The 22,297-nt window shown below is 43.1% G+C and overlaps 1 protein-coding gene across 2 annotated transcripts in view; it reads left to right on the plus strand.

Moving 5' to 3' along the window:
- chst11 (carbohydrate (chondroitin 4) sulfotransferase 11) overlaps positions 1–22,297 on the plus strand; it is a 93,866-nt gene that overhangs the window by 63,180 nt on the left and 8,389 nt on the right. For both annotated transcript variants that reach the window (XM_039792239.1, XM_039792240.1), the window contains exon 2: positions 4,608–4,693. In XM_039792239.1, the coding sequence (XP_039648173.1) occupies positions 4,608–4,693 (86 nt within the window). The remainder of the gene's footprint in view (positions 1–4,607; positions 4,694–22,297) is intronic.

Here is a 22,297-nt window from a genome sequence, read left to right on the forward strand (position 1 = left end):
GCATCAGAGCAGACCAATGCACAGCGATAAGGCCCTTGTGGATGGATTTAATTTACTTGTAGGCCTATGTCAGTGTGTGTGTGTGTGTGTGTGTGTGTGTGTGTTTGTGTATTTGTGTGGGAAGTTAGGCACCATGTGAGGACAAAGGGATTTAAAAAGATGAGCTTTTCTGTTTTCTCTCCAAATGTGGTGAAATCAGTATAAACCTACACAGACAATTGTTTCACTTTGAAATTGGTTGAAAACACCCAGAAAGACGAGGATTGGAGCCACTGTCTGGCTTCCAGTTGAAATGGTCACATAACTTCAACTTTGACCCTTAAGCTTGATTTATACTACTGCGTCAAATCTACGCCGTGGCTATGTACGTAGGTACGTGGAGACACGAGCCTACGCCGGACCCTACGGCGTAGCCTGACGTGCACCTCTCGAAAAATTTAACTACACGTTGCGGCGACGCACGGCGCTCGGCCGTGGCTTGGTAGCGCTACATTTCCCCCCGACTCATTTCCTGGTTCTCCTCCTCCATAAACAACATGAAATCAAGGAGAGGTTAACTTCTCCTGTTACAGATGGGACAGGGGAGACACTTTGATTCTCTCACTATGACTCTAGAGTCGGTACTCGCAACGAAGCTAATCGCCGTCACTCGCTCTAATACACACTCCCCACACACACAAACACACGCACACACATGCCGTCCCTGCTGAGATTGACGCACACACCAACGCACAAGCATAAACACCAGGCCACTTACGTAGGCTACGGCGAAAGCCCTGCGTGGAGCCTCCGCGGTACCATAAATCAAGCTTTAACAGGCAGGCAATCGAAACAGTTGTTTGTGATGAGATTGCACGACACGTTGTATTTTTAATTAAACATTTTTTAATGTTAAACTAGTTGCTAATGCTACCTGTTACAATATGTCAGAGCCGTGGAGTTCAGTGTTTCAAACTGATCCTTTGAAACGTTATCGAGCAATGCATTTGAATTCCAGGCGAAATGGTAAGCATGCTATTTCCAGCATGTACCAGGTTCTACAAGATCTACTGGAGTGTTAGGGCTATTTACGAGCATTGAGGCTGTTTTCATTCTTACATATAACGTACGAAAAGTAAAGCTCTGTAGTCCACGTATTTATTGCTGTATGCACCGAATTGACCGCTGCTGTATAAGAGCAGTTTTCGTACGCTATCACACGAACTCGTTCATGAGAATGCGTTGGTGCAATACATTCTTTTTGCATAAATCTTTTACAAATGAGAGGCCACCCAATACTGGCATCTTATTTACATCCGGATTTGGTCTGTAGCAAAGCGTCCTTTCTCAGTGCACTGAATCTAACTGGAGCGTGTCGCTTCAGGGAAGGAACAGATGACTGGAAGTACTTAATGTGAGAGGAGCCTACAGCCTGATTCATTTTGGCATCCGTCGTCATTAGCAGCGGGCTCACTGGTGCTAGCAGATAAATATCACCACGGCTCTGTGACCCATCAGTGCCACGCGGCGCACGCGCACACACACTCGCGCACACACACTCACACACCAGGACTGAATACTCATTACCTTGAGCTCCACCTCCAGCCCATGTCCACGGTAATCAGTAATCACCACTGCTCTGCTGATTCAGCCTGCGGTGGAAGTGAAAGCAGTAATTGCCTGTTTGCATCGTCCAGGTTTGGAACGCCGTTATGAAATACCAGTTTTAGCAATACGGTCATCAGTCACGCTTTACGTGTGTGGATGATTGACCGTGCATGTACAGTTTGTGTGTGTGTGTGTGTGTGTGTGTGTGTGTGAAGGCATCCCTCACCTCTCTCTATCCTCCCCTCGGTGTTTGAAGGTCATGGCTGTCTGTTGGGGCTCGTTACGCTAACAAGCGCTCAGCTCGCTCCCCAGGGCTCCGTCAATGGATCTGGTCTGGGCCAATAGAGGGATTACGGTTCACATGCAGGGTTAGCTGGCATATCTGTGGTCAGCGGCAACCTCAGCCCACTCGACCCTTCAATTTTTAACCAGGATTTAAAAAATTTAATCAGCAGCCTGCTGAGAAATGTGTACGGTTTTCTTTTCCTTTGATGTTCCTCTGATGTGAGATGAGCGTATGAGCAGACAAACCCTTATTGGTGAATTTGGCCACTGCTGTGGCAAAAGAAAGAAAGTAAAAAAGATATTAAAAAATTAAAATACTGACAGTCACAGACAACATCCTCATTATGCAGATACTGAGTGTGTACTGGCTGGAAAGCAGAGACGGATTTACATGTAGATCTGTAAATCGCAGTTCAGTGCAAGAGTAGGTGTGTGAATAAGCAAGATGTGGATTCTGACATTATCTTTACACAATGAATGTGCAAATTTCAGCCCTGTTCTACAACCCACTGCACATTGTAAATAGAGGCAACCATATACTATATATATATATATATATATATATATATATATATATATATATATAAACTATGTTCAATATAATTGGCTACTACTATATTGACATGTATAAGACATGTAAACAAGTCAATTAATTATTTTCTGTTCATCTCCTAATCAAGTTATCGAGTAATGGGTTCTTAACTGCTCACTAAGGTACTAAATGAAATAGGTAAAACAGTGAGTATGTTTACATGTGCACTAATATTCCGCTATTATTCCGAATATGACTAATTTGATAAAGGTCATGTAACATTATGCTGTGTTTGGATATTCCGAATGAGGCCTTTTTCGGAATTTAGCAGTTTCTGATAAAGACATGTGGGATATGCCGGTATTATTCCGATTTTAGAAGCATTCTTTGGACATGTATACAGTGAATCCAAATAATGCGTCTCAATGTTTTTTTTTACAGCAGTCTGCGACAGTTTACGGCCTCTTGCCCGTTTACGGCTCATGATCAGCTCTGTGCGTTGCTGTGGTTGTTGTACACAAACCAACCAGCCGACAGTTGGCAGGGCTGCGGTAGAGATGCAGGCCCAAAACAAAAACCCACACCTCTTGGTCGGAAGGAGAAAAACACCGACTTTTAAACGTTATCAGTTGGATATCAACAGGTTTTTGGATATGCGCAAACATCGCGACACCTACGTTTTGAATAAGGTGGTTGAAGGAGTGAAAGAGGGAGGCTGTGTTAGCACGGTTGAACAAGTCTGCCACTGGTAGAAAACTTTGAAAAAAATCCTATTTTTTCGCAGCTGCATGTAAACAGGAATGTTAACGGAATATTCACTTTCATTAGCCATGTGGAACAGCTTGTCTTTTTGGAAACTAGGGCAATAAACGGAATATTGTGTTATGTCCATTTCAACGTTGTCGGTGTATCAACAAGTAGGCCTATAAAAAAAGGCATCATTTGTTGTTTACATTGTCTCATAATGTATTACTCGTGATGTGAATGCAAACATGCACTTCACCTCACTGTTTAGGTCTACTGATGGAGATGCACTGTATAGAAATGTATCCAGCGCGAACGTGCATCATTCTCATCATTCATTAGCTCTCCCAATATTCACCCATGGACAGGAGGCAGATGACGTGTGGAATAAACTCCCATTAAATCCTCGGCTTCCTCGTTAGCGGTTCATTTTCTTCCCTGTCGATCCTGTGCCGTCCTTCAGCGCTTTTCCATCCGCGAGTGATTGGAGGGAGTGTGTTGGCGGGGGCCCGAGTGTTGCGCTGGCTGCTCCCACTGAGCTGCTGCCAGCAGCTACCGCGCTGTATCGAGTTGTGTGAAGAGCTGAGATCCAGCCAAACAAACGCTGAACTGTGGCTTCGTCCTTGGCATATAGTCACTGCTCTCATTATTTATCCCCTGTAGCTTTCTGCCTCTCTGCCTTCTCCTCGCTGCAGTTGGTCATTTTAAAACGACGGTTCCCAAAGCGGTGTCCTTGAGGAGGTGTCCAGGGGGTCCACAGCAAAACAAAGAGTCGTTAGAATCACAGGAATGCAGCCCAGTGAAGGAGCTGGCAGCTCTGATCATGGGCTTTTACTCTTCACCGTTAGAGAAATATGACAAAAAAATCTTCTTGGGGTCTTCAGCAACAAAACCAATCAACAGAGTTGAACTGTTGTTGAGCTGTGTAGGTTTAAGATGCTGAAATATATTAAGAAGAAAGGGTTCAAAAGCCAAACGAAATCTAATCTAATGCTATCTTGTATTCATAATATGCATGTCCAAAACTCCTTAGCAACTTTGCTCATTAAAAGCAAACACAATCCTTCCTCCACAGTGCTGCGGAGGAAGGTCTGGCTAGTCCTCTGGTTTATTGGCATTTCTTTAAACCAATCACAATCGTCTTGGGGCGGCGCTAAGCGCCCAACGGAGCCACGGTGCCGCTGCAAAATAGCCTCGGGAAGGAACTTGCTTTGGTGGAACGTGTATGTTCAAAAGTAGTTTTAGTCGTGCAACAGCACCCCAAAAAAAAAGGGCTAAAATTGCCGCTGACTGTAAGAGGTGTTTATGCAATGTGGTAACAGTAGACTAAATCCCAGTAGAAGACCTCATATTTAGATAAAAGAGTCAGTATTCTTGGGTAGAGAGATGTTCCTGAGCAACAAAAGTTTCTTTGAGCGGGCTGGTTGATTTGATTTGGTGTCTCCTCTGTGTTTTGCAGTCATGCGGAGGAACCCCTTCGTGGTGGACGGCTGCTGTAGGAAAGGGTCCCGCAACGCCCTGCAGGAGCTCTACAACCCCACACAGGTAGGAGGCTAGCATGCCCGCATGACTGCTCTCCTCTCTCTATTTATCTCTCTGTCTATCTCTCTTGAGCCTCATCTCTTCCAATTTGTACTCTCCTCCAGCTGTCGGAGGTCTCACCCAATAAGGCCCTCTGAGGCTGAACCCAGCTGACTTTAGTTTGGCTCTTTTTTTTGTATGCCTTCCTGTGTGTGAGACATAGGTGTAATTTACAGGGGGAATGGGGGGGGGTTATAGCCCCCCCCCCCAGTAATCAAAACTGGCCAGTGCAACCCCCACCCCCCTCCAAAATATCTAAAAATAATTGAATTTACATAAAGACATTTGCACCGTAACTTGATGCAGAAAAGGCACACATTGTTGCAGAAAAATTCACCTGAATGCAGGACATGAAGTGTTTGACATGCTCAAAATGTTGCTCAGCCCAAATGTAACGCCCTTTGTGCGAGACTGTTCACAGCTTTCCTAGTTTCTTCAGCTCACATTATCCTAAATGTGGGTTGTTGCTTAGCCCTGACTGTGAAGTGTGAGTCACTGCCTGAATGTTAACCTGAAATGGACAGCAGGCTGAGGCTGCAGCTACACTATATTTTAATTTTCAAGCAGCGTTTTGAGAAAAAAAACGATCTCCGTCCACAAGAGTTTTAGCTCCAGTAGCAGAACTAATCTCCATCTATACTAACACGTCTGGCAACAAATATCACATGACCATACGCACACACTGGGCATGCACGTGGTGGTGTAAACAGGAAGCAGATTGTCTAACCTTACTCTGTGGTTAAAACCATGGGTTTAAAAGTTGAAAATACAGAATATACTTTAGAGACAGAACAACAATGGTGAAAAGTAAGACCAGGGATCAAGAGAAAATGCTTGCCCTTAGGGGAATTGTTGGAATTATTAGGTCTTTGTAAATCATAGAGTGTGGTCTAGACCTACTCTAACTGTAAAGTGTCTTGAGGTAACTTCTGTTATGATTTAATACTATGAATAAAATTGAAGTGAATAAGCTTAGACCGATGATGAGGTGGAACTGTTACTGAAAGGTATGTAAGCTACCTAACCGGCAAGACTGACTGACGGTCAGTCGTTTCCAAAGCCCTCCCGTTTGTGCCCTTTTGGACTACAAATGAGTTGGCAGCGGTGTTTCCAAATGTTTCCGTTTTAGGGGCTCGGAAACGCGAGGCCCCTCCACATTGACCTCCCCATGAAAACTCCAGGGGACAGCATTAGCATAATGGCTAACTTCCCAGCCTGAGGCGATAAAGCCATCGTTCAGGAATGAAAACAGACAAAAAGGGGACCGAGGTTTTGCAGAAGTCCAACAACTTACCTCTCTCAAGGACAGAGAGGAAATAATGAGCCACTAAATAAAGTGTTAAGCAGGTAGTATTGCTCATGCCTCTGTGAATAGACTATTATTGCTCTGTCAAAGTCTGCTCCAGCCAGTGAAGCCTCGCACCATTTAGCATTCCACAATTTAGAGCTTCACCATATAGCAGCCATCTGTGAACATGACACCTGCTATGATTGCCGGTATAAAATTAATGCATATTATGGGTTGCGGTTTTAATGGCTTTCCTGCTTTATTGGGCAGTTTACAGTGGGAAATGGACAGGGAGGATGGCAGAATGTAATGGACATGGTGACAGAGGTCTTAGCCTGCTGAGCTGGCCAGACACCCTCTGTTAATGGTCACTATTAAAGCTGCACGAGGCAAGATTAAAGTAAAGACCTATATTACCATAATACATATTAAATTAAAGTGTCCCACGCACTGTATAGATTCTTTCGACATACTATACCATGGCTTTTTTCTCACTTTTTTCAACATGATCTCACATTCACTTCCGTGAAATGAACATGGCCCCTCAAAATCGGTGGCAGTTTCACAGAATCGCAAAACATTCTGTGATGGGCCAACAGAAGTATTCCGTTAAATAAACACGGCCCGTTAGGTTAAGGAGAAGGTCGTGGGTGGGCTTACAGTTCCATGAAGAACGGGACGGTTGGGTTTAGGAAAAAAAGAAAGCAACTATCCCCGGTCTCCTGGGTGAAAGTCCTGTGTTGTTTGACCCATCCACCACCCCCCCAACCAACCTCCCTACGCGGAATTTCGGCCTTACATACTACACGCTACCGTAGTCGCTCTTAATGCTACGTCATCTTCTCATTGACTTTACATTGGCACTGTTTTCCGTGGTGGCCACACAGAATTTTCACACATTCTATGCCACCACCACGTAATGAGCTGTTAACAGTTTGTGATCATTTCAGGGAATTCTGTGTGACCAGGCTGGTTTATAAATGTGTCTCCGTTCAGTCCCGTCTGTCGCTGCGGTGTTTTTGTAAAACCCAAGTAACAAGTTTCCTTTAAAAAAAAATGATGCTTTTCACCACAGACCTCAGAGTGTCCTTGCATGCATCGTGAGTTTTCAAAGCAGTCCCGGCTTGAAATGATAATGTAATTCTGACAAAAAGCAAAAGCGACTTAATGTTCGCTGTGATGGATTACAAATCACAAGCAAGTGAAGTGAAACCAATGGATGCCTTGAAAGCAGGGAATCAATTCACCAACTTAATGCTCTAAAAAGGGTTGGCAAGGATGAAAAGTATACACAATGTATAGTTTATGGGCCTCATCATGTAAAACCACTGGCTCCGGGGGGTGGGGCTGTATATATATATATATATATATATATATATATATATATATATAGCAGAAACAGAAGAACAAATCTTTCTTTAGTGGTGGTTCAGTAGCTGAAAGGAAGTGAGACAGGAGGACACTGCTGGAGGCGATGCTATCACAGTGATGGACTGCATAGTTTCTGTTCTCTCATCACTGTCCTCCTCACTATCTATCACCTACTGTCTGTCTGCCTCTTTGGTCTGCAACTAACGCCGGTCCGTCTCTTTCCTCACACCTCTTCTGTCCTGCGCTGTCTCGAGCTTTCTCACATTTTCTCCATTGGTTTCTTTTCCTCTATCGGCCATTTATCACCGTGCGTCTTTTAAATGTATACGGGAGGCTTTAACCCTCCCGTTGTCCCCGGGGTCAAATTGGAGTTTCTACATCAGAAATAAGGGTTTCTCTCATCCAAACTGTCCAAAAATGACATGGATGGTTCCACACAACGCTCCTCGCAAGTTAAACGAAGGATCAGTTCACTACTTTATTGGATTTTGGGTGTTTTTTTTTTTTTTTTTTTTCAATAGCATTTAAAAAACCCTGGTTTGAATGGTTTCAAAACAGTATCCTGAAACTAAAACTTTGAGAAAACACAAAAATTAGATATAATTTCATATAAATGAGGTTTCTTGACCATGATTTCGAAAAAGTGTAAAACTAGTGGTAATAACTTGGTGTAAGTGTTGTGTACATTATACTGATGGTAGTGGGGAAAAAAACGAAGAAAATGTAAAAAATAAATAAACTAAAGTGCAGAAAAGTGTTTAAACAAGTGTTCAATTTCAGTTTTGACTTGGGGGGGACGACACAAGGGTGAAGTGGTTTTTTTGGACAGCTAAGATTGGACCAGGTGTGCATGGACTCACCGTAGGTTAATGTTCCGTGGAGGATTTTTCCACACGTTCTCACTCATGTAAAGGCTCATTGATTTATTTCTGTGTGTGTGTGTGGAGGGGGTGGGGGGCAGCTAGAGTAAACTTTAGCAGGGTACTTGGAGTCAGTGGTCAAGAGAGAGCTGTCACTATATGTGTGTGTGTGTGTGTGTGTGTGTGTGTGTGTGTGTGTGTGTGTGTGTGTGTGTGTGTGTGTGTGTGTGTGTGTGTGTGTGTGTGTGTGTGTGTGTGTGTGTGTGACATCACTGATGTACATCAACTATTTTCACAGTCCGTGGTTCAAACCCAGGGCCTTCTATTTGTGAGGCGACAGTGCTTATCACTGAATATGTTCAAAAATAGAATAGAACATTCCATCCATAACCACACAGAATAGGGTTGTCCACTTGAGGATTTTAGGATCAGTACATATAATAAAAACGCAAATTCTATCAACTTAAAGGTCAGAACATTTGAGTTGTTATGATGCCTGGAGCATGAATTATATATGTACACATACAAAAAACAGTAGACACTGAATTAGCATTACAACCACAACTACAGTACAAGATTTCAGTCTCTTTAACTTAATGTACATGTAGGATCACACATCTGGATATCTTATCTGGATATTGAAGTGCTTGTTAACACTAGGTGTAAATTCATGCATGATACAGTGTAATCATTATGCTATCAGATCAGAGGTCTGGCTCACCTTGTCATTGAATCTGTAAAGGTAATTCCGTTAACAGCTTGGCCACATTCATGGGACAAATGCCTTTCTTGGCATAAAGGATAGAATAAGCACAGCTCATAGGACAGCACTGCAGTACATCCCTAGACCTCCAGCTGCACATAACCTCTGCAGATTTATAAATAGGAGTCAAATATGGCCGATAAACACATAATACACATAATGTGCCGCCTTCAAACGATGCACCTACTGCATGCAAAAACACAGGGTTAGAATATTCAACCTCTTCATTCAGCCTTGGTTTATCCTCGAGAGATCATTGAGGGGCAACCCCTCATTTTCAACGTCATCGAGTCAGATTACAAAGACAAATACAGAACGACAACACAGAAAGTACAGTCTTAAGAAATATAGAGAGACAATAAAACCTCCACAATTGGAAAATGATGTGATAAATACATTAGGACAATAGGGATGCAAAAGACAATGCAATTATGTAAAGCAGTTACAAGTAGGAGTTTGCAGGTTTTAAACCAGATTTCTAAATTGTCCAAAAGGCACAATTGAGTTGAATTTAAGAACGTTCTGTAATTTGGTCCAGGAGTTGGGTGCACTAAAACTAAAAGCATTTTTTTCCAAGTTCAGACCAAGCTCGTATATTAGAGGTACCTATTGTTATGTTTATCACAACCTGATCTCACAGAATTCCGTGAAATGAACACAGCCCCTTAAGTTAAGGAAAAGGTCGTGGGTGGCCACACAGATTTTTCACACATTCTGTGCCACCACCACGTAATGCGCTGTTAACAGTTCGGAATTCTGTGTGACCAGGCTAGTTTATCAGCAAAAACAAAAAGGACAGTATGGACTCCTTTCTTTGCTGACATACTGTATATAATCAATATTAGCTATACTTCATCTGATAAACACCTTTCAAAGCTATTGTGAATAGCCAAGTAAAACTCTTGTCCCTAGTCTCACTTTGCCAGACCTTTCTCCACGGCGCAGCGGAGGAGGGTCTGGCAGCATTCCGGGATAGGAGGAAAACGTGCTCCGGTTTATTGGCATTTCTTTAAACCAATCACAATCGTCATGGGCGGCGCTAAGCACCGGGAAAAGCTGCAGTTCCTCTGCAAAATAGCCTCGGGAAGGAACTTGTGTACGTTCAAAAGTTGTTTAAGTTGTGCAACAGAAAACTCAGACTGGACCGATAGTCTAGCTAGCTGTCTGGATTTACCCTGCAGAGATCTGAGGAGCAGTTAACCATAGTCCTCACAAATCCACCGGAGGTTAGAATACCAACACAAAGAAAGAGGGAGTCAACAGGACATCTGGCTGAAATGATGGCGCAGTGGCTATGACACATTCCTTTGGCGTGGGAGATTTGGGTTCAATTCCCACTGCGATACATCAACCAATGTGTCCCTGAGCAAGGCACTTAACCCCTAGTTGCTCCTCTGACATATGTAGCCATTTGTAAGTTGTTTTGGATAAAAGCGTCAGCTAAATGACACGTAATGTAATGCAATGAGTAAAAACCAGCGGAATTTCCGACTGAAACGAAGTGGAACGTCGTGTTTGTAGACTTCAGTTCTGTCATCCACCTTTCCCTCTCTGTTTTTTCTCTCCGTTTAGAATGTTTTACATTCAATTAACACGCGTTCTGTGGCATCCTTACAAATACAGTCACATTGAATAAATCGGGAGGAAAAACAACATTTTGGAGTCAGGTCTTTAAATCCAAGGCTTAACTTCCCACTCACCGAGGGCTGCGGGTACAGCAGACAGGCAGCAACAAGGTGTCTTTGAGGCTTCTAAAAGCTCACAGTGATCCTCGTCTCTGCTATTTTTACCCTACGGTGTGTTTGCACTACATTACAGCTCTGGACTGAACTCTGCGTCCTTGGGGCCTACACTGGTTTCATTAATCTGAATTCAAATTGTGTGAGTGAGTTGATTTGCCAAATGCAATAAAACCCCCAGAGGGAATGATTGGATGTGGCCACAAACATGGTCAGATACCATCAAACTAGTTTCCTTACACAGTAATACTCTTTCCTCCTCATTATGTATGACCGAGCCAAAGCCTGGCTCACAGTTAGACGCTGATTCAGAGTTCAGAACTGAGGATGATGAAAAGGATGTGCAGATCTGGGGCTGGAACTGTGGATGAATGACTCAAAGTCAACCTCAGCACTAATGGAGGGTCAGTGTAATGGGAAGTATGTGTCCAACGGCTGTCTGTCTGTCTGTGTGTGTGTGTGTGTGTGTGTGTGTGTGTGTTTGTGTCTGTTGTCATGTATCTGTATTTTAGGGGATGAAATGTCCCCTCAGGGATAGAGAACCCGGGAAAAATCAATCCTCTAAAGTAAAAGACTTTGATGGTGATCTTTTGCGTTTGGGTTTAAAGTTTCCGTAAGAGTTAGATTTAAAATCTGGAAGATTTTTTTTTGGAAATGAGCCTACTTAGTGGTAAGATTTGATTCGTTTCTCCTTCATCTCTTTTCACTCTGATCTACATTTTATTCACGTTTATGTACAGTACGTTTTCATACTTTTCCATCTCGACGTGGTTTTAATTCAAACTAATTTCATTTTTAAGAGGTAGGTAGATAGAATCAGGTGTGTCTACCCCGATTTGACAAAAACTTTTTTTGATAGACAGATTTGGATGTGTCAGCATGGTGGGCAGGACAAACACTGTCAGGGGAAAACTCAAGTAAACTTGTGTTCCCTCCTCTCCGAGTTTGATGACAGCTAATAACAGGAATGATAAGTTGATGTGCTAGCTTGCAGTGCATCTCTTTCTACTATATCTGCTGGTCTAATATACACACGTTGGTGCAGTGATAAGTGAAGTGGCGACATGTTACACTGCGGAAGAGCCACTAAAACAAAACATGCTTACAGTTTTTTTCGATTGCTAAACGACAGTGGGCACAACTGGAGTCACATGTGCAAAACTCAAACTACAGTCTGCACTACCTACAGTCACCTGAGCTAAACAGTTCACATCACCTGCAAAACTCATTCAAAGCAACACAACTCTTAACACACGTCTCAAACAGTATGCACAGGCCTCACTGAGATAACACACACTGTCACTCAGAACACACTGAGGGTAAAAACACTAGCATCAAACACCAATACAGAAATTACAAACTTTCTCATCTTTACAGTTTGAACAATTTGAGTGACTTGACACTACTCAATAGTTTATTTAAGGAAAAATATAGATTGTATAGCATACCAATTTTACGTAAGGTAAACAAGAAGGAATGAAAATCAGCAGTTTTCTTCAATAAAGTATTTTGTCTCTAGTAATTTATGGAATTACTGGGGAAAAAAACTAAAGGTACATAACAGTAACAAAGAATAGTGTGACTAATCCTGCCTCTCTCCAGCATCATGTGGCAAGTTTTCTTCATCACATTGGATGTCTGCATCATCTTTCTTTCACCTCCATTACTTTCTGAAAAACAGTAAGAACACAGTTTGACTATTGTAAAGATTTAGTATTTTCACTTTTTTTTATAGCTGCGTACATAACCTCAGACATCTTACCTGGAAATATTGGTATCTTTGCTCTTTTACCCGTTTCTCTCAAACGGTACAGTGTAGAATTGTTTCATTCTTATTTGGTGTTTGTATACAAAAAAAGACTTTCTGGTCTTTCTCTGTATAAATACCGTATATGTTCACTAACTAGTCTAAAACAAGACACCTGCTTAGGCTTTCAGCTAAAATTGCAATCAGCAGTGTTTGATAGGCACCAGACTGAAATCTATTCTGTTTTGAATGTGTGGTTAACAGTTTTGACAGCAGTGTGTTAGCATTTGAACAAAGTGCTGTAAATCTACAGTGTTGTGCACGTTGTGGTTAAAGTCCTGGGATAAGTGTGTAGAGTTTTGAAAACTGTGTTCAAGCAATGAAAAATGAACTAGAGTTTGGTCCACATGAACTGCTGCTGTGCAGACTGTAGTTAGAGTTTTGCACATGTGACTCCAGTTGTGCCCACTGTCGTTTAGCAATCGAAAAAAACTGTATTAGGGCCCTGTTATTTATCAAAGAATGGACAAAATCACTGGAGTTCTCTTAAAAGTTCATTTACTTGCAGCAAGTAGAGTCAGATTACAGCACTTCAGCATAAGAAGTGTACAGAAAATGACTCTCGATAGTCTTTAATGGTAGCTTTTTATAGGGAAAAGGGAGAAATATCACACACAGAGAAGCTTTCTTATCTCTGGTCAGGCTTGACGTCTCCTCCGCCTGCCCTGCCCTGCCCTGTTCTCAGGGGTTTCCTGTCCTTTCCCCAAGGTCAGTAACAATCATGATTATCACATGAGACACACAAATGGATGCACAGTTTCTCATGCAAATAGTTTAACACTAAAATGAAGCAAAGACTATAGCAAGCATAACTTTTCTAACAGCCCCCACCCAAAAGTATCATCCATGGTCTCATTCTTTCAGTCATTACCCAGAACTTGTGATCACGCGGACACAAGGGAAGATTTATTGATTGACTGATTGATTGATTGACAGAAACTTTGACTTTTGCATAACCTTATCCCAAAAAAGAAAAGAAATACAACTTAGTTTGAAATTTAAAGGAGGGAAAGTCATCATCATCTTAAAAGAAACGGTGGGCCACAAGGCTTGCAATACACTGGGGGAACCCGTGGTGTTTCATAAATGAATGTACTCAGTGAAGAGAGGAAAGTGTCTGCGAGTGTCTGTGCCACTGGATCATACCTGTCTGGATTGTTTCACCAGCTGCAGATGTCCTGTTAACACCACAATCCATTGGATTAGTTGTGTGTGTGTGTGTGTGTGTGTGTGTGTGTGTGTGTGTGTGTGTGTGTGTGTGTGTGTGTTTTCCCACCCTTCCCCTCCCATCCTCCCTTGAACTGGCACCCTGGGCCAGATAATGGCGGAACACAGCGGCAGCCACGTGGCATCTTTCACCCACAGCAAAGAAGCCACGCAGCTGTCTGAGCACTGCTCTGCTGTAAAACCATCAGACCAGAGTGCAACTATATAGGCTGTGGATACAGGTTGAAGTGTGTGTATTAGTATGTGTGTGTGTGTGTGTGTGTGGGGGAACTGGATAAGTCATTCTGGGTTTAAAGACAAAGAGATTTAGAGGAGGCTTTATTCTTTTTGTCTCTGTCTATCTTAGGAGGCTGCATGTGAGCATGGCTGGAGACAGGAGGTGAATGAAGAGAAAGGGATTTAAGTGGGGTTGCACAAAGGGACCAATAATCAGTCAGGGGGGGGGGCGGGGCATTTTAATAGAACACAGCATAAAAAAATCAGCTTAGAAATATAGGAAATATTGGATAGAACAACATAATGCAATTCTGCTAAATAAAACATCACATTCATTATTAGTTTCATTTGTTTTCATTTTAAACAAATTGTATCAGAATACAATACACATTTTCTATAGACTCAGTCTGCCATTTAAATAAAAACAACTTAAACATTAATTAAATGGAAACATGAATTGGTCATGTGGCAAGGGCTGGGAAGATTGGCAGAACATGCAGCCAAGTGACAGTACTCTGATCCAATGGAAATCACAATTGTAAGATTGACAGCACTCTAGCCCAATGGATTGATGGGGCACCATCATCTTTCGGGGAGGGGGGGAGGGGTGCCACCCCGTGCCCCCCTTCTAGCCCCGCCCCTGACAGACATCACAGTATGTCATTTCTAGGTAAAAAAAAAAAAAGCCTTAAAAATTGTAGCAAATTCTTTCTTGCTGTCTTTTGAGAGCACTCTGTAAAACCTTCCGGACACAGGTTTAAAAACGGAGAGATCAGTTGCCAAGTAATAAGTGGAAACCTTAGTCACTTTTTTCGCTTTTCCTTCTCCTTGTTTAACTTCTCTCTCTTCTCTTCTGGGTAAAGTGCACAAGCACATGGGAGCAGAGAGAAACTTTGACTGCTCTGAGGGAAAGTCAGAGCAGTTTGTCATTATCTTGTCTGTGGCGCTACATTATAATTACACGCCTCCTTTTCTCTTTGAGATGCACTGGCACACACATACACACGCTCAGACACACACTGGTGTCTATGCACAAGTGGCGTAATGCACACATGCGTATAGAGGCACATAATATGTGGTCTTCAGATGAACAGCAGCACAAGTACACACATGTCACAGATAATTGGGATATATTTACAATGAGTTTCTTCTTCTGTCCTGTTTTTCACAGCACACTTCTTAAGGTACAGGCTGTTCTCATGAACCGTTCATTCGCGTATAGCAACGAAAAATAATCCACTGGAATCCACGTGTTCCACAATGACTGCTGATGTTCAATAGAGCAAAGCGCTGCGTGGGTAGGATGGGGTGGTTCATAAAACACGGGGCTTTTAAGTAGGAGAGCAGCGTTCGTGTCCAGAAGAAGTTAAGGTCACAACACAAGACTTTCATCCAGGAAACGAGGGTTTGTGTCCCGCGGGTACTACTTGAAGGGAACTGGTGTTTTACCCCAAACCACGATCTTTTTTAACTACTTGTTTTGCTGCCTAAAAAGTCCCCTTCTGTCAGCTAAACTTAACGGCAACGGCCGCCAAAGGCGTCAGGGCCTGAAGGCACCTGTGGCTCAGGTAGTAGAGACGTTGTCTAGCAATTGCAATGTTGGTGGTTCAATCCCTGGTGCTGCAGTCCCAAGTCAAAGTGTCCTTGGACGAGACACTGGACCCCAAATTGCTACGCAGTTTAGTTGATATCCACGACGTTCCACTTCCGGGATTACTCTGGTGCCGCTGGATATCCTTCCTTTCAGAGTTTTCCGTTGCATGACCGAAATAACTTCTGAACGTTCACGTTTCACCAAAAAGTTCCTTCCCGAGGCTATTTTGCAGAGGCGCCGTTGCTCCGTGCGGTCGCTTAGCGCCACCCAAGACAATTGCGATTGGTTTCAAGAACTGCCTATAATCTAAAGCATGTTTTTCTCCCATCCCGGAATGCCATGTGGCCAGACCCTCCTCCGCAGCGCTGTGGAGGAATGTCTGGCAATGCGAGACTACTCCCGATAGCTGCGCCATTGGTGTGTGAATGTTCATCTGATGAGCAGGTGGCACCTTGCACACCAGCCTCGGCTCCAGTGTGTGAATGTGTGTGAATGGTTCCTGTACTGTGTAAAAGCTCTTTGAGTAGTTGTTAAGACTACAAACGCGCTATATAAATACAGTCCATTTAGGGTGCTTTCTAACCGACTCACAGTCACATTTTCTCGGCTAAATTTAACTGTAAAGACACACTAACTGACATGTGACTGGTCTTTACACGACTAGCCGGCACTCGCTGATATCGTACACATTGTTGCGCATTTTCGTACAATATCATACGCACCCATTCATTTTTATTTTTATTATTGTATTTTCTTGGTTTACACACATGCACATAATACAGATTGATATGCACATAATCAATCAAATATGTGATGGAAAGAATAGAAAAAAAAAAAACTCAGAGGGCCTAATCTGGGCACTTCCCAATGCATAGTTTGCATTATCCAATTACTTTTAAAGATAGAAAGAAAAACCAAAATAGTGCACAGAGTACAAATGTCAAAAGCAAAATAATATTAGGAATTACATGAGAATGCGTTTGAAGGTCAGAATGACAGGGAAATCAGCGTAAATGTTTATCACAGGTGTTGTGGGGCAGTCCCAGGCAGGCTAGCCTTCCCCTGGGAAGCAGGCATGACGCTGGGCTCAGGTTACAGGTTTAATGTGAGCGTGGGACAGGGAGAATCAGGCTCCCCCCCGCCCCCGTGTCAGATGTCCTGCAGATCAACCCTGAAGTGACCACAGAAGAGTTGTTTATGTGGTAAGTGTGTTTATGCGTGCATAGTTCTGCATCAGCAGTCAGCTGCGAGCCCGTGTTTAAACCTTTCATTTACATTTTTCTTTTTTTTTTTTTTTATCAAAGTTGCATTATGGTGCATCTCGTGGTTGTGCAGCTGTGAGAGGGAGGGTTTGGGAATTTTCTTTACAGGCAGATGGTGCATTCGAGGACACACCAGAGTCAGAGAGTTGGTACTGGGCTGCTGAAAAGCAATCCATTCAGAGGCTACTTTGTCAGAAAATCGGATCCAGGTGGTTAAACAAATAATTACTAGATGTCACGGACAGGATCAGTTAAAGGACAGGCCCTGCTCTCAACTACCTCCCCACACTGTGAAAACATGACATTGAAACTAAAAGGTGATGCAATGTCTGCAAAGACTACTGAAATAAAATGAAACTGTTTGTAGTTAACGGGCTAAAGTATGCTGTGCCAGTATGGTTTATTAATTGTTCGTGAGCAAGATGCTGGATCAAAGAGCCTGTTGATAGTGAATAGGGTTGGGTACCGAACCCGGTACTTTTACCGGTACCGACCGAAACACGTCGGTACTATGAGTATTGGTTCGCGAAAAATCTAACTGTGCCAAATTTCGGTACCTGAGAGTGCGTAAGCGCAAGCTCATCTTTTTTGATCATGCACAACAAAAAACACAAACACGGAAGAATGAAATCCCCCTCCAAATACCACCATGGATATAGAGCCACTCGGCCGGCCATGCCAAAATAATTATTTATGCACTCCAATATCCAGTGGAAAATAACCTCAAAATGAGATAGCACGACGTGGTGTCAACATAAAACACAGCGCTTTCAAGCCGGAAAACAAAATACTTTCACCCAGGAAACGCTCGCTCGTTCCTCGGGAGGGTTTTAATCCAAACCACCATCTTTATCCTGAACTTGACGAGTCGTTTTGCTTCCTAAACTTAACTATCATCGCCGCATGGCGCTCACTTTTTCTGGCTAAACTCCACTACCCCAGCCAGGGGCGGCCCTAGACTTTTGGGGGCCCTAAGCAGGATTTGGTTTGGGCACTCTCCACATTGTAACATGTTGCCACTGCACTTGGCACTTAACCAACTTGTGTATTGTAAATATTAGTTTAAGCACTCATAAATGTACAAATACACATTTAAAGACTAATGTGAGACCTATTAGCAGCAACACTATCTTTAAATAGACCAGCTCTGTTATGAGTTCTATTGTGGGACATTTCAAGCGCTGCTGGGGGCCCTCTGGTAGCCACGGGGCCCTAAGCAGCCGCTTAGTTCGCTTATGGGTCCTGAAAGGACCGTCACCTGGCGGTGCCTGTACCCGACTTACAGTCACCTGTTGGCGGCTAAAAAACTGCTGCTGGTAGCCGGAGTCCTGGAGCTCTGGAGCGGCTAAATACAACCAGCAACTGCTGCTCGGATTTTATCCTTCTATGGCACTAAAGACTGTTCACGTTACAGTGCTGTACTTAGTTTAAAATATTTCTATTGTAGATATATAATTAATATATGGTCTAGGCTATTGGTGAAATAGATGATCACTTTGGGAGGGGGGGATACATTTTGTCCCCACTGGGGATAAAAATAATTCAGAAGAAGCAAGGATATGTAGACCAGAAAGGGGGAAATCCCACGCCTCCCCCCAACCCCCACCCCCAGCATATCGCACCCTGGGTATATATGTTATGCAGTCAGGGTTGGGTTTGAGGAAACCGCCAAACTTTGGGTTGAGAATCGACTTCAGTTAGACTCTACCAGTGTAGTTATTTAAATGCAAGGCAGAAGCAATATTTAACTCTAATAATTAGTGCTTTTCATTTTGAACATTTTCCATCAGAAAGGGGTTTTTTTTGCCCCGGGATTTTGTGCTTCCTCCCAGATTTTTATCCCGGTCTTCAGTTAGACCTTCACAGGGCACTAAAACTCTCCATTAAAGCCCGCTCTTGAAATTCTTGTGAAATTGCCTGTTAACAGCTCCTTTAGGCTAGGTGAGGCCTCAGGGCTTTACTGCAGCTTTTACAGACAACCATCTCTGAAATGCCTAGAGTACAATAACAGCCACACTCCCATCAGATTTTTGGTAGGCAACACCGACTCTCGTATATATATATACGTCTATGACTTTGCTGAAAAGGAAATACCGCAATGGAGCAAATGATTACATTCTTCTTATTATTAGCATTATTAGCATTAATTGGTACTGGGAATCGAACAGAAACCCTGCAGCAAATAGCATCACATTGTGTGTATATGTCTCGGTGTGTGTGTGTGTGTGTGTGTGTGTTTTGGCCCTGGCAGGGAAGCCCAGAGCTTTCAGCAGCTTTCAGAGAGTAAATGCCGTAAACATATTCTTTGTAAATCTTTACAATCGTTCCCTGAAAGAACCAAGCAGGCCTGCCTTGTTGCACGATCCAAATTGTCTTCAGAACTTGCCATTTTCAGCGTGTAGCTCGCTAGCTCGAAGTTTGTTGTTGTTTCCCGAAACGAAGGGAGTTTTGCAAGGCGAGGGACATCCGGCGAAACCTCAGGCGGGGCCGATTATCCGGTAATTGGCGTCAATCCAGACAGGTCTTTTACTGTCCGTCACTAATCAGTCTTTCTCTGCCATACTGTCTGATTTGATCCGTTTCTGTTTCTGTATTTATTGTCCATTTCTTATTCATGTTTTAATGTGTTTATGGATGCACCAATCACCAAGGCAAATTCCACGTAGGTATAACTTACTGTGGCAATAAACCCTTTTCTGATTCAGATTTCTTCAGATCATTCAAGTTTTAATGAAGGTCTCCTGGTGATGATGATGATTACGATGCACTTCTTATCCCAACCAAACCATATTCACCCCATTATTTCCAAGAGGTTATTTTATGTACCGTGAATACATTTACCCCGATCCCCCCTTCAGAGCTGCTCAGTAGTTGTTCTGAGCCCTTTTCCAGGTATGAATGTGTGGAGCTGCATGAATATGAAGCAGGGCTTTTTTTTTTATGTTTGTTGAAAAAGATCATGTGTTCTCAGTAGGTTCCCTGGGTAAAGAAGCGTTTCCTCTGGTCTTTTTCGTGTCGCATTGTGTACAGGTGGTCACGGCGAAGGCCCGGTCCCCCCCTCTGCTGCTCCGACTTCTCATAAATGACATTATGGAAAGTTAATGTGCCACCGGCCTCAGTGGAAAGGATGAACCTGCCTCATAAACTGTCAGCATTGTCAAGGTTTTAAAGAAGGGCCTCGCCTTGTTGGCTTTTACAGAGACTCAGGTGAAGTGTGTGTGTGTGTGTGTGTGTGTGTGTGTGTGTGTGTGTGTGTGTGTGTGTGTGTGTGCGCGTGTGCGTGTGTGTGTGTGTGTAGTACAGTTGTGGTACACTGGCAGCTTTATTCCTGCCTGCTCTATGAATCCCAGTCTGTAAGCAGAGAGGGTCAGCGAGACAGACTGCCTTCAGTGCTCAGTGTGTGTGTGTGTGTATGTGTGCGTGCGTGCGTGTGTGTGAGAGAGAGAAAGAGAACTTTGATGAATACTATTGATCTTTGTTTAGATGACTTCGCAGCCAGCAAAAAGAGATAGAAGCTGATGCACAAACAGAAGACGAGGAGTGCAGACGGATCACGTTTGAGGAGACAAAATGGAAGAGTAGTTTAGCAGAAAGAAAGAAAAAAAGCCTTCCTCCAACATTACCAACATCGAACCAAAGTGAGGAGAATTTCTGCTGCAGCACTTTGTTTTCACCTGATTCACTTTGACCGTCCGGGGCATCAATTTAGCAATTCTCGCCTGTATCCAGAGACAAAGTGTATATACTTGAGAAGCAGCACCGTAATAGCCTCACAAAAAAAACTGCACAGGGCTGCACAGTTAATTGAGGAAATGTCTAAATAGCAGTATCGACTGCTGCAGTGTTTAAATTGCAATATGAAGCAGTATTTCTTAGAGGAAAAGATGTTTCGGGCATCTTCTCTAAACAAAGTGCTCTGATGCTCTGCAGAATCCCTGGGCTACAAATCACAACGCATTAGCATCTCATTTTGCTCCAAGACAGTATTCAGACATTTCCCAAGTTCTGAGGAATACATTATCAACAGAATGTTGTTTCCATATGTATGGTAATTCAAAGTGCAAATGTAAAATTCTCAAGATATATGTCAATATGAGTTTTAGAGCCCCAATTCTTAGTCTATGAATGATTCTACAGTGTATAGTGATCCCACCATGGCCAGATCAAGCTGTTACAGGGCCTCGGGTCCCCTACTGAAACCCTTGCACCCCTTTTCCCCCGTTTGCACTGTACCCTGTACAGGGTTTTTTCCTGCTCAGTGTAGGCCTTTGGGGGTTGGGTTGGGGGGAGGGGGTGTACTTTACACGGCAGTAAGCATGATCGGTCCGCATACAGTAAAGGCAATGGGTCTGTGTTACCTTATTCGACAGGAATCTAAGCATGTTCCTAGCCTGGTTGACACCAGACCCTTCTCAGTTGTAACTGAGAGTGGGTCTGGGAAAGGTTCATTGACAGCCCATTTCCAAAGGGTTCACCTACACGTGACGCAAATGCTTTCTCGCGAGTTTTTGAACCAATCCCAACGAACCGTATTTTTGGTTTTGTTATTTTTTTTTTTTTAGGGAGGGGGAGGGGGGGAAACAAAAGCTGTTTCGCCGTCGCTAAGCGCTTATCGTCTGCAGCATAAAGCCCGCCTCAACGGTTGTGATTGGTGCCTCGATTTTGGGGACATTGGAAATGGGTTTGGGCTCTCGGCCAGACTGACTTGCTGAGCAAATCTCAAATTTGCCGGAGGTTCGTCAGGGTTTACCCAGGCTAGCATGTTCCTGTTATTTCAGACAATTTGATAAACATAAATGTATATTATGGTTGAGAAAACAAAACACCCAATTTACTAAACCAGTTAAAAAAAACATTTAAATAAGTCACAGGATAGTAGATATGTTCTAAACATGCGTTTTACTTTATGACAGCCTGATTTTAAGAACTATGTACTCAGTACATTAGTTCCAGTAAAACAGAAAGAATAACAATTCTCAGATTGTATTTTCCTTTGTACTCTGCAGGTATATTTGCTGTTGGTTTTCCTCACTGCCCAGACCCCATCATTCCGCCCCCCCCAGGTCTCAGTCATGGTGCAACAATAAATGTAGACAGACATGAAGACTAAATCAACCATACAAAACTAAAACCAAGATAACATAAATGCACACCCAAAACATTAACAGAACATTATTAAAACACACTTTAACTAGGACAGAAACCGTGTAGAACATGTTTTTTTCCCATGAGCCTTTGCACCACTTCAGCGCAGAACAGTTCCAATGACCCCGCCCCTCCCATACAGAAACTTACCATCCTTAGTTATCTCTGCTTCATATGATCTGTGCACTGCATACTTAAGCTGATTATTACAAACAACTAATGACTACAGGCTTGTATCATGTGGACGCGCCGACAATGTTGTTGTCATTACTTAGAATTCCTCATGGGGGGCGACA

Source organism: Perca fluviatilis, chromosome 23 (assembly GCF_010015445.1).
Source record: "Perca fluviatilis chromosome 23, GENO_Pfluv_1.0, whole genome shotgun sequence".
Classification (NCBI taxonomy): Eukaryota; Metazoa; Chordata; class Actinopteri; order Perciformes; family Percidae; genus Perca; species Perca fluviatilis.